Below are 12,469 nucleotides of genomic sequence, written 5' to 3' on the forward strand. Positions count from 1 at the left end.
AAACTTTTTTTTTTTATAATAATGTTACTTTTCATCTACAGATTTCCCAAATTTATTGACTATCCAATGACTGAACAATTTCCTAGCACTCAGTTTTTTTCTCTCCTTGACTTGCAATGTTCACAGTCTATGCACTATTGTCTCCATATGAATTAGAATGTGTCAAATAAAAAAAAAGAAAACATTGACCTCTGTACTTAAAGTATATTGTTAATTATATCGTTAGGCAGGAATTTCATTTGTACTTCAGTATACCTTTTTTTGTAAATCATTGTTTCCACACCTCAACAATGAAGGACAAAAAATCTTAATACCTCAAATCTTAAGCTACTCTCATACCTACCTTGACCTTGTGCCTGTCCACGACTCTGTCCACGAGAAGCTCCGCCCATTCCACCCATACCACCAGACATACCAAATGTATCATATTCACGTCTTTTAGTGCTATCACTCAAAACCTTTTAACAGAAACAGATAATGTTAACTCATATGACAGTACATATATGCTGTTAGAAAAATTATCCTCTAATGTTGATTCATTTATTTTTCGTGGGCACCAATTTTCGTGCATTAGGGAAAATTGTATTTTCGTAAATATTTGTTCTCGTTGTTGAGCAAATGTCTGCAGATAAACATTTGGATAATTTGTTCTTCGTTTTAACATCTACATTTGTGATTTACCTATACCCATCAAATCCACAAAAATTGATTTCCCACAAACATTAAAAAATACAAAGTATGAGATCTGTTAAGGCAGTTCTCTCACCTTTGTTCATTGTTAAAGCCATTGGAATATATTTAATTTGTCCACTTCCTGTAACCATTTTTTTAGTTCCAATACTTAACTACAACTGTAATTATTTTTTCACAAGCTGACTCCAATGATGTTTGCAAAACAATTACTTTTGGTCTGTGATATACAATGTTTTCTGTTGTGACGCTTAGGTTTGATTTTCTGTAACTGCCTTCAAAGTCCCAAAGAAATTAATTTGAAAAAACTCATTAAACACAGATAAACTGTCTTAAAGAATTATATAAAAGAGCTATCACACATACAAAACTGACCAAAAAAATGTGGAGTAAAACTCCACAAATGTCTTACAGTAAACCAGGAAGTTAATGCAGTCATACTTAAATCAATGATACAAATCACCAAACTATTTATAAGTTAATACAGGAGGTAGCGACCAGAATGTTACCAAACAGTATTATATTATCTACAATCCACATTATTTGGACTCTGTTGGATAATCAGATTGAGTCTCATTGGCAATCATACTACAACTCCTTCTTTTGTATACATTGTGGTGGTCAGTTTGTAATGGTGGAGTAATTAGCAGGATATATTTTATATACTATACAATATAGAGGGTTATTAAACTTTCTCATGTCACTTTTCCTTGTTAAGTCCTTACTTCATAGGCTTCTGAAACTTCCTGGAATTTTTTAGCAGATCCTGGATCATTCTTGCTCACATCAGGGTGGTGCTTTTTGGCAAGCTGCAATAAAAGAAATATAGAAAGTAGATTAAGTAGACTAGAAAGTTGACAGAAAAATTTTACATTTTTCCTCATAGTTCGACAAGATTCACTTTTTTTCAATGTTTGACAAGATATCATCTTGGTTAGTCATGTTAGTAATTCTATGCCATTATCCCTTAATCATGATCTGTTTAAACTAAAGTACGGCTGCGTAACAGGTAAATTCACATAAGGCCAAAAAAAAAATATATGTCTGTTTACGGTTACCCGACCGTCCCTACTTTTAAGCGCCGACCCTAAGTCATTTTATTTCCTTCGTAAAGTGAAAAATAAACTGAACTCGTGTCTAAAGCAAAGTTAGTGTTGCAAATAATATAAATCAATTGCCTGATACATCCTAATGTTCACAATCGTGAATATGACAGCTGTTTGAAGGAAATTCGCAACTCGTGTGATGAAATAAACACTTTGCAGCCGTTTTTTTTCCAAGGGAAATAATCCAATCATTAAAAATTTGGGTAAACTCGGCCCATGATCAACTCGGACCACGACAAGATGAAAGGCATGAATCAAAATCATGTCACAAAAAATAAAATAAAATGGAAATACTGACCTACCTACCCTATTTTTTTAAAGTATGTAAAAACAGACATATATTTTTTTTTGGCCTAAGATTTGATCAAACAAACAAATTTTGTTCTTTTTACTGTTTTATCAATTCAGGCTATTTCATCTGAGTGCCATCCCATAAAAAAAAACAATTATTGTACCTAGGGAAGGTACTTTGAAATCTCAAATATTGGTTGGTGTCAAATAACAGTTTGTATAGTGAAAATGTAAGAGAAATATAGACACTAAAAGATCAATTCCACTACAATTCTTATTATCCATTATTTCTGCATAACTTTCATTAGAAAACGTTGTCTTGATGAATATGAAACAATAAATATTAATGCAATCTATGCACACAAATATTCTGCTAGGGCATAGAATCATCGGCCAGTATTCTTGGAGGGCCTTATCTTCTTCCTGTATGCAGCAAGGCAAAATTCATCATTTTATAACAAAATATACATATTTTTACGATCAATTAGCCAACTATTTCATTGCACTTTGTAAGTATCAAACTGGAATTGTGTGATCCCTGAATAAATACCTATCATTGCCTATAGTATGATGGCTCCCCAGATAATTACGTATACTTGCCTCATAATAAGCTTTTTTAATAGCCTTAGCATCTGCATTTTTTGGAACTCCTAAAAGATCATAATAGTCCTTTTTGTTGTTTGGTGAACTTCTGTGAATTTTTCTATGTAAACAACAGGTTTTGTGAGCAACAGACAATACATCTGAAATTACAATAAAATATATATATTGCTTCGACACCACAGTACCTTCTTAATATGTTTACCAGTACCTGAATACAATCCTATCATTGTTGACCAATGTTGAACTGATAATACAGTATTTTTTTCAAAGACCATCTTTAATTCAGACCCAGTCAAACTTAAATTGTTTTGACAGGTCAGGAGGTCCAGTAATAAATATTTTTTACTGGACCTTCATCATGTTCATTGCTATTACAGGACCTGCGTATTATCACGGGGCGAATTTGCTAGGGGGGTCTGGGACTATGCCCCCCCGGAAAAATTTTGAAAAATTAGATGCAAATCCTGCATTCTGATGAGTGCTTTGACTATGATAAATGAAGTAACCAAAACTACTATCTCGTACTACACTTTTGCATGTTTAATCATATTGAATAAAACTTCATTTTTTAAGACTTTATTTAAATTTATTCCTCTTTGGCATAATCTAGTATTTTATTTGAGTTCATGGATTCATCCTGAGCTTCATAGCTGTACATCGATCATCGGCCTTCAGTTTTTGACCAGGCGCTGCCCCATCATAAAAACGGAGGAAACTCATGTTATTGTTTACAACACGTGTTTCTGGCGCATGCGTAAGGAAATGCTGGAAACTGACGCAACGGACATGACATTCGAGATACAAAATCTTCAAAATATTCAAATTGAAAGGGTTTAGGCAATAGGGGACAAGCCAGTGAGCCTTAAAATCATCTTATAATATGTTTTAATAAAATGCTCCGCAGGGCGCAGCTTGATACGACCGCAGAGGTCGAACCCTGAAACAGTTGGGGCAAGTATGGACACAACATTCAAGCTTGATACAGCTCTGAATTTGGATTGTGATTAAATATTTGACACAGCATAGGTTTCTGACACAGAATGAATGTGGTCTAAGAACTTAAAAATTTTAAATTGGACATTCAACTATTATGGTCCAATATCCAAAATCTAAATACATGGTTAGATTCAGCATATAAAAGAACCCCAAGAATTCAATTTTTGATGAAATCAAACAAAGTTTAATTTTGGACCCTTTTGACCTCAATGTGGACTAAGTTGATAATGGGGCCCAAAAATCAAAAATCTAAATACATGGTTAGATTCAGCATATCAAAGAACCCCATATATTCAATTTTTGTTGAAATCAAACAAAGTTTAATTTTGGACCCCGATTTGGACCAACTTGAAAACTGGGGCCATAATCAAAAATTTAAATACATGTTTAGATTCAGCATATCAAAGAATCCTAAGAATTCAATTTTTGTTAAAATCAAACTAAGTTTAATTTTGGACCCTTTGGACCTTAATGTAGACCAATTTGAAAACAGAACCAAAAATTAAGAATCTAAATACACGGTTAGATTCGGCATATCAAAGAACCCCAATAATTCAATTTTTGATGAAATCAAACAAAGTTTAATTTTGGACCCTTTGGACCTCAATGTGGACCAATTTAAAAACGGGGCCCAAAATCCAAAAACTTAATACACGGTTAAAATCAGCATATTAAAGAACCCCAAGAATTCAAGAATAAAACCCCATTGAAATTGGTCAAGAAATAAGCAATTTATACGAAGTATCTTCTTTTGTACAATACTGTGCAATTGAATATTTCTTGCTATTGCGCAATACTGTACAATTGACAATTTCTTGCTATTGCGCAATATTGTGCTATTGGATATTTCTTGCTATTGCACAATACTGTGCAATTGAAGATTTCTTGCTATTGCGCAATACTGTGCAATTGAAGATTTCTTGCTATTGTGCAATACTGTGCAATTGAAAATATCTTGCTATTGCACAATACTTATTTTATAATAATTTACACATCCTGTTTGGTGTGTATCTCCTACCATATCGTTATTATTTGCTTTTAAATATAAAACAGAAATAACCAACTTAAAATGGAAAATTTTAAAAGAAAAAAAAAAGGAAAAAAAAAAAATCCCCCCCCCCCCCAAATTTTTTGAACCCCCTTATGATTCATCACCCCCAAACTCAATCCCAGCTTTCCCTTTGTGGTATGGTACCTTGTAGTACAATTTCAGAGAGATCCATACACTTGAACACAAGTTATTGTCTTGAAACTAGAAAAATGCTTATTTTTGGCCCCTTTTTGGCCCCTTATTCCTAAACGTTTTGGGCAATTACCCCTAAAATCAATCCCAGCATTCCCTGTGTGATATGGAACCTTGTGGTACAATTTCAGAGAGATCCATACACTTGAACACAAGTTATTGTCTGGAAACTAGAAAAATGCTTATTTTTGGCCCCTTTTTGGCCCCTTATTCCTAAACGTTTTGGGCAATTACCCCCAAACTCAATTCCAGCTTTCCCTTTGTGATATGGAACCTTGTAGTACAATTTCAGAAAGATCCATACACTTACACACAAGTTATTGTCATGAAACTAAAAAAATGCTTGTTTTTTGCCCCTTTTTTGGCCCCTAATTCCTAATATTTTGAGGCAATTACCCCCAAAATTAATCCCAGCATTCCCTGTGTGATATGGAACCTTGTGGTACAATGTCAGAGAGATCCATACACTAACACACAAGTTATGTCTGGAAGTTACAAAAATGCTTATTTTTGGCCCCTTTTTGGCCCCTAATTCCTTAACTGTTGGTACCATAACCCCCAAAATCAATCCCAACCTTCCTTTTGTGGTATTGAACCTTATGGTAAAATTTCATAGAGATCCATTCACTTAAACTAAAGTTAGAGTGCGAAAACCAATGTGTCTTCGGACGACGCCGGACGACGCCAGACGACGACGACGACGTCATACCAATATACGACCAAAAAATTTTCAATTTTTGCGGTCGTATAAAAAACAATAAATTGCTCCGCTGAGTGCAGCTGGATACGACCGCAGATGTCCAACCCTGAAAAGTTGGGGGCCAAAATGGACACAATATTCACGCTTGATACAGGTCTGAATTTGGATTGTAATTAAATTTTTGACACAAAATAGGTTTCTGACACAGAATAACTGCAGTCAAAGAACTTCAAATTGGTTATATGATTTGAATTTATATTCAATTTTTTGCTTTTGTGCAATACATTATGCGAATTGACCCCTCCCCCCCCCCCCCCCCCCCCAAAAAAAAAATTTAACCCCGTTTTTTTGCATTTGTGCAGTACACTATGCTGTTGAATATTAACCCCCCCAAAAAATATATTTGAAGAAATTTTCTTTTAATTTCTGAAATCTGAAATGAGAAAAATTGTCCCCCTCCAAAATTTTTCACCTCCCCCCTTTCCTTATTCAAAAAAAAAATTCTTTCCCTCAAGTTATGGTCAGTATCTCAGACAATCATCATTTCTTAATACATAATTTACAAGCAGTGTAAGGGAGGTAATCAAACATTGTTATTTAAATTGATTTGGATTTTGATTTGGATTACCTCCCTTACACTGCTTTTAAATTATCTCAATTGTCCTTTAACCAGAAAAACCCTTGTGTTTCCCCTTTTTTTGCCCCTAATTCCTAAATGGTTTGAGCCATAACCCCCCAAAGTCAATCCTAACCATTCCCTTGTTGTATGGAAACTTGTGGTATGATTTCAGAGATATTCATACACTTTAACACAAGTTATTGTCTGGAAACTACAAAAATGCTTATAAGGGCCCCTTTTTTGGCCCCTAATTCCTAAACAGTTGGGACCATAACCCCCCAAAATCAATCCCAACCTTCTTTTAGTGGTTATAAACCTTGTGTTAAAATTTTATTGATTTCTATTTACTTATACTAAAGTTATTATCCGGAAACCATCTGTCTTCGGTTGATGCTGACGACGACGACAACATGATACCAATATACGACCAAAAAATTTTAGAAAAAGATTACCAGACAACACTCACCCTGCCAACTATCCCGATTTATGGGAGACATCCCCCATGAGAATGGTGGACATCTACCATGAGAGGTGTTGACCTGAATTTTGAAATTCTTCATTTTAAAAACTGAACACCTCAAAACAGGCATTCAAATAAGCTGGCATTCAAATAAGCTAAAAGGGTATTTAAGCAAATACATACTCATTCAAACAATATAGTATTAGATTAAAAACACTTATGACGATATAAGAGGAGCAGTAGGTCATCTTGCACTTGAAATCCCCATGGAGATTTTGAAAAGTTGGCATGTGTGAACACTTAATTTAATTACTATATATATTTGTAGGGGAAATAACTCCATTTTTTTAATCATACGACATCCCCTAGATTTAATTTGTTCTTGTTTTCTTATTATATTTCTGGAGTTGCATTTTATAGTACAACATTGTACAAAGAATATGAAGGACTTTGCAAACTCCTAACACAATTTGACATTGTAAAGCTAGAAAACTTGGAATTTCCTCCCTAAATACATGGATATAATTGTGAGGGTTCTCTTAGAAATTAGTTGGATTTTATTTATTGTGAGACATCCATCTTGACAACACCTGACATCATGAAAATAATTACCACATTCTGCCTGTCAGATCTATGCTGACATTCATTCAGGGTCTAGGGTACCTTTTCAAATAAACAATTTTATTTCTGTTCAATATGTTCAGTTTAAAGCACTTTCCAATTACCAGGATTATCCTAAGCACACATGTGTTAAATAAATATCTTATTTCTAAATATTCAATAATTAATTTTTACTATTACTATAAACCTTTTCTTGACATGGGCCTCTTTTTTTCTCACAAGTGAAATACTTCAGTGTTTTTGTATGTAAACAGACTGCGCAGATCTGACAACACTGGGTTCTCCTTTATGTTTTAAAACCTTTCAGGATTTTGTTGCAAATTAATGATACACTTTAAAGAAAAATTAAAATTGAATTTCATTTGCCGGATATGTAATTATCAGAACAGAAAGTAGAGCAGAGTGTTGTCAGATCCATGTCCTAAGTCAGGAGCCTGTTGTTCAGTGGTTATCGTTTGTTGGTGTGGTTCATAAGTGTTTCTCGTTTCTCGTATTTGATATAGATTAGACCGTTGGTTTTTCTGTTTGAATTGTTTTACACTAGTCACTTTGGCATGTTTACTTGTTTTTGTTAATATGTCTTTCTGATTGAGTTAAGGCATTTCAATTGATATTTCATAGTATGTCTTTCTATGTTGTAATGTTACACTATTATTTCAGTTTAGGGTGAAAGTTGGTGCCTGTTAAAACATTTAAACCCGCTGCATTTGTTTACACCTGTCCCAAGTCAGGAACCTGTTGTTCAGTGGTTGTCGTTTGTTGATGTGGTTTATAAGTGTTTCTCGTTTTTTATATAGATTAGACCGTTGGTTTTCCTGTTTGAATTGTTTTACACTAGTCATTTTGGGGCTCTTTATAGCTTGCTGTTCGGAGTGAGCCAAGGCTCCGTGTTGAAGGCCGTACTTCGACCTATAATTGTTTACTTTTTACACATAGTGACTTGGATGAATAGTTGTCTCATTGGCACTCATACCACATATTCACAGATTCTGTATTTTAATCAGATTGGTATAACATGTGTATTGAGTTCAATTGGTTCAAGTTATACAATCAGTTTTAATTTGAATACTTTTTTGTGCCTTTGAAGTTTGGTTTAGGATTCTATGAGTAACATAATCTCATAAACATGATAAAGGATTAAATCAATCTATAATAACTAATACTGCAGCTATCACCTGTTACTTTACATCGTTTGATTCATTTCCACATACTTCAATGTTTCAAAGATGACGACGGATATGCTCCAATTGTCGTTACCACAGTTTTTCCTCAAATGTGAACTACCAATTAAGATTTATCACTTGGTTTGTACTTACATGAGCAACACGACCATGACGACATGTGCCAAATTTAGAGCATGATCTATTTACTCTTCCGGAGCACCTGAGATAACCCCCTCCCCACACCTGGTTTTTTGGTGGGGTTTGTGTTGTTTTGTCTTTAGTGTTCTATGTTGTTGTTGTTTTCGATTTGTGGGGGGGGGGGGGGGGGGGGTAGGAGGGGTCCTGATCTCAAAATCCCGGGCTTAAAAACATGGAATCCCGAGGTCCCGAATTTAAAAAAAAAATAAAATCCCGACATCCCGAAATTCGAAAAAAAGAATTCCCGGATCCGAAAAGGATCAATCCCGAAATCCCGAGCTTAAAAACACCCGATCCCGGAGTCCCGATAAAGGTCCTACCCCACCCCCATTTGTTTGAATATCCCTTCAAGTATCTTTTGGCAGTTTTGCCTCTTTTACATAAATAAAAGTACAAAACAAATGTCAACACCACTAGGCAGATAGCTTTATCTATTTATTTCCTTGATAGTATTGATAGAAAACTTCAATCAATGACTGAATGGGCCTTAAGTTCATATGACGCAATTTAGTTTTAACCGGCGACGTTTCGACCTTAGTTGCGGTCATGCAGAATGTTTAGTATATATTTAAATATTTACTTGTTTTGCCAGCTGTTTTTAAAATTACTGATGAGGAACAACGTCTTTCGATGTGACGACAGGTATCGTCAGGGAAAGGAGACCTTCCTGAGACAACCACTGTTGCATTTAATTTCTTATTTCCAAGTCGACAGCATGCGCCTCTAAGAGCAGCCATTTTCCGTCTGCTGAAAATCAAGTGGGAAATAAAATTTCAATACCGGAAACAAATTATGTAATTCTATAGATTTGATATCTGAAAAGTAAACAGCAAACTTAAATAAAATATTTCATTTTGTTTTGTTTAAGGTTTATTTTTGTCATAAAATTTTGATTTCCAGTTAGTTTTATACAACTAAAAAATTAAAAATTCGTCTGCTCCTTATCCCACACGGTTCTCATATGATCTCGGAAATCCCCGCGATACTTCAAAAGCCGGAAACTTCAAACCTGATAAACTGATTTCCTGTAAATTTTCATAACAGACGACAAAGTCTATTGAAAAACATATTAAAGAGGAGAACCTGACAGTAATTACTTATATAAATGAAATCAAGCTTACGCAATGTTTATTGAAATTTCAAAGAGAATATATCAGCTTATTTTCTTTTAGAAAACCTGTTGCCAATGTCCTTGATCCAAGATCCGCCCCTTGGATCGGCTTGATGAGAACAATGCAGGAATCTTTATTTTAAAGTAAAATTTAGACTCATACATCCAAAGGGTTCTCTTGAGTAGAGAAATCTTTCTAATGAACAGCTCTGATGTGGAAATGCTGTGCATGACTCGTAACTCCAACCGTAAACTGAGACTAATAGTAGAGGGTGGTAAAGGGGGGTCTGAACACGGAAACACGTGAAATAAAAATTGCAAAAACGTTGTACGGAAAATAAAAATCGGGAAAAACAAAGCACGAGAAATATAATCATAAATATTAAGAAAAAAGGTACTAGAAGTTATTACTCAGCCGTTCTTAGAGATCATGCAGTCATTATTAATGGACATGAAGACCCTGCGGTCACCTTTTAGCTTCGGCTAGTTGAATTTGATTTGAAAAAATATTATTAATAGTAATTTGATGGACTTTATTACATACCATACATATACAATAGAATTGCAAAAGTAAGAATGGTAACTGAGTATACATCAAGTTCTATTAGATTACACAAGTTTTACTTTTTAGTCAAATGCAAGCACGAGAAATTAAGAGTTCCCACACGAAACACAGAAAATAAATAAGGGGAAGCACGTACATCGAACCAAACATGAGAAAACGAGAAATAAAACACCAAAACACGAAAACACGTAAAATAAAAATGCACGAAAATAACCCTTTACCACCCTCTTAGTATTATACTTACTTAGTATTTAATAATATTAGTAACTAAGTTACTAAATTTAGACCCAGTCGTAATTTGCACCACTTCAAACATGAAATAAATTTACCTGCCCATAGACCATTGTTATTTGAATAAAATATGCTTGTCCCAGGACAATCCATCAGTGCTTTTTCTTTTGAGAGCCATAAAACATGCCAATGGTAGGATTTGAATCCTGAATAATGACGAAGGCGAATTTCTACCCTACTTTCATTTTGGCCGAATCACTACTTTCACTTTCAACAATAAATGTTTTCCACATGTCTTACTTATTTCAATATATATGCAACTGATAGATCCACTTAAATAGTAAACATTTCAAAGAAAACAGTAGTCAGAATACTTAGGAAGAAATACCCCATATAATAATTGGGAACTATATTCCTAGACCATGAACAAAGGGAATTAATTGTGGTCTGAAGCCTATTAGACCTAAAAAATTTATAGTATTCTTATGAAACTTTTCAATTACTTAGCATGATATCTTAGTAGTATAAATGTCAAATTTTATTACATTCTGACAATTATTAAAAAAGTTTGGAATGTTTTTATATTAGCATATCTGTCTGAGGAACATGCGTTTTGCAAAGTTTTAAGAATTCAGTCAAAATTTTATTCAGAAAATATTTGTTTAGTAATTTTTTACCAAAATATGCCTTGATCCAGTAAACATAACTTGTATTTAGTTGTAATGAGACAACCGTTAAAGCAAACTGCACCATACAGTACACACAGAGAGTATGTAATCTCATACTCCCTACACTGTGTAAAAACTTGGTGTCACACCAAGAAACTCCAGCAACTCTCTCCAAATCTTGGGAGGAAATTGGGAGAAACTTGGAGTAATTCCTCCCTAAAACTCCTTAATTGTTTATTACCTTGGTGTGGTTTCTCCCAACAACATGATTTTTATTGCTATGATTACCTTTGAAGTGTGCCAGTAGTTGATGACTACAATAAACATTTCTTGTGTTTCCTGTCATTAAATGACAGTCACAAAAATGATGAAAAGTGTGAGATTTGTTAAATTTAATCAGAGACATATTATAATCTGATTTTATTAAAGAATCCTGTACAACTTTATTTATTAAAATTATATTCAGCATTTGTTCTGACAGTGTTGGTTTTTCATACCTAAGAAACATACAAAAACAAACAAAACATCACCTGTAAGTGGAGTATTATTAATAGAAAATAAAGACATATATTTTAATTGAATTTATTCAATCGTTTTTTCTAAATTTAAATGATAAGAAATAAAGGAAGATTATATAAATGTAATATATATATGTAATTTATCTACATTTTATTTTATTCATTATTTTTTTTTGTATCATTACTATTATTTTTTAAACCATGTATATACTAATATCTATATGTTTAAACTGACTATAAATACAACTTATTGTAAATATATAGTTTCCATTCCTGATTATGAGATTATGAAAGAATGTAAATAATTTTCCAATCTAAAAATACATATTTGTATAAAAATTTTAAAAATCATTTCGTTAACCTTTTTTTAGTGCTTTCAGAAATAAAACTAAATAGGAAATGATTGAAATAGGAAGAAGTGAGAGAATAGTTGACCTGTAATTATGTCACTGTCAGACCATGCAGTCGTGCTTTGTTGATTTTTATTACTCTTACCTGCAATCAACAGGTCATAAAACCCTCCCAGATGGGAGTAATTACTTGGTGTTTTTTGGGAGAGAAATCTGTGTTTCACAGTATGACACTGTGTTACACCAGAATCAGTGTTGGGAGTATGAGATTACATCCTCTCTGTGTGTACTGTATGTGCCAGTTTTTTTTTCATATTTATATATGTCTGATTCTTA

At 33.6% G+C, this 12,469-nt stretch overlaps 2 protein-coding genes across 6 annotated transcripts in view; one reads left to right on the top strand and one right to left on the bottom strand.

Annotated features, from left to right (window-relative positions):
* LOC127716543 (protein tumorous imaginal discs, mitochondrial-like) overlaps positions 1-9,427 on the bottom strand; it is a 29,431-nt gene extending 20,004 nt beyond the window's left edge. For all 3 annotated transcript variants that reach the window (XM_052222766.1, XM_052222765.1, XM_052222767.1), the window contains exons 1-4: positions 9,271-9,427; positions 2,688-2,830; positions 1,416-1,499; positions 344-458 (exon numbers count right to left, since the gene is read on the bottom strand). In XM_052222766.1, the coding sequence (XP_052078726.1) occupies positions 344-458; positions 1,416-1,499; positions 2,688-2,830; positions 9,271-9,427 (499 nt within the window). The remainder of the gene's footprint in view (positions 1-343; positions 459-1,415; positions 1,500-2,687; positions 2,831-9,270) is intronic.
* Positions 9,428-9,686: 259 nt separating this feature from the next.
* Positions 9,687-12,469, top strand: part of LOC127715519 (coronin-7-like) — a 49,200-nt gene continuing 46,417 nt past the window's right edge. For all 3 annotated transcript variants that reach the window (XM_052221576.1, XM_052221578.1, XM_052221577.1), the window contains exon 1: positions 9,687-9,779. The gene's annotated coding sequence lies outside the window, so the exon portion shown is untranslated. The remainder of the gene's footprint in view (positions 9,780-12,469) is intronic.

This window comes from Mytilus californianus, unplaced genomic scaffold (assembly GCF_021869535.1).
Source record: "Mytilus californianus isolate M0D057914Y unplaced genomic scaffold, xbMytCali1.0.p SCAF_9, whole genome shotgun sequence".
NCBI classification, from domain to species: Eukaryota; Metazoa; Mollusca; class Bivalvia; order Mytilida; family Mytilidae; genus Mytilus; species Mytilus californianus.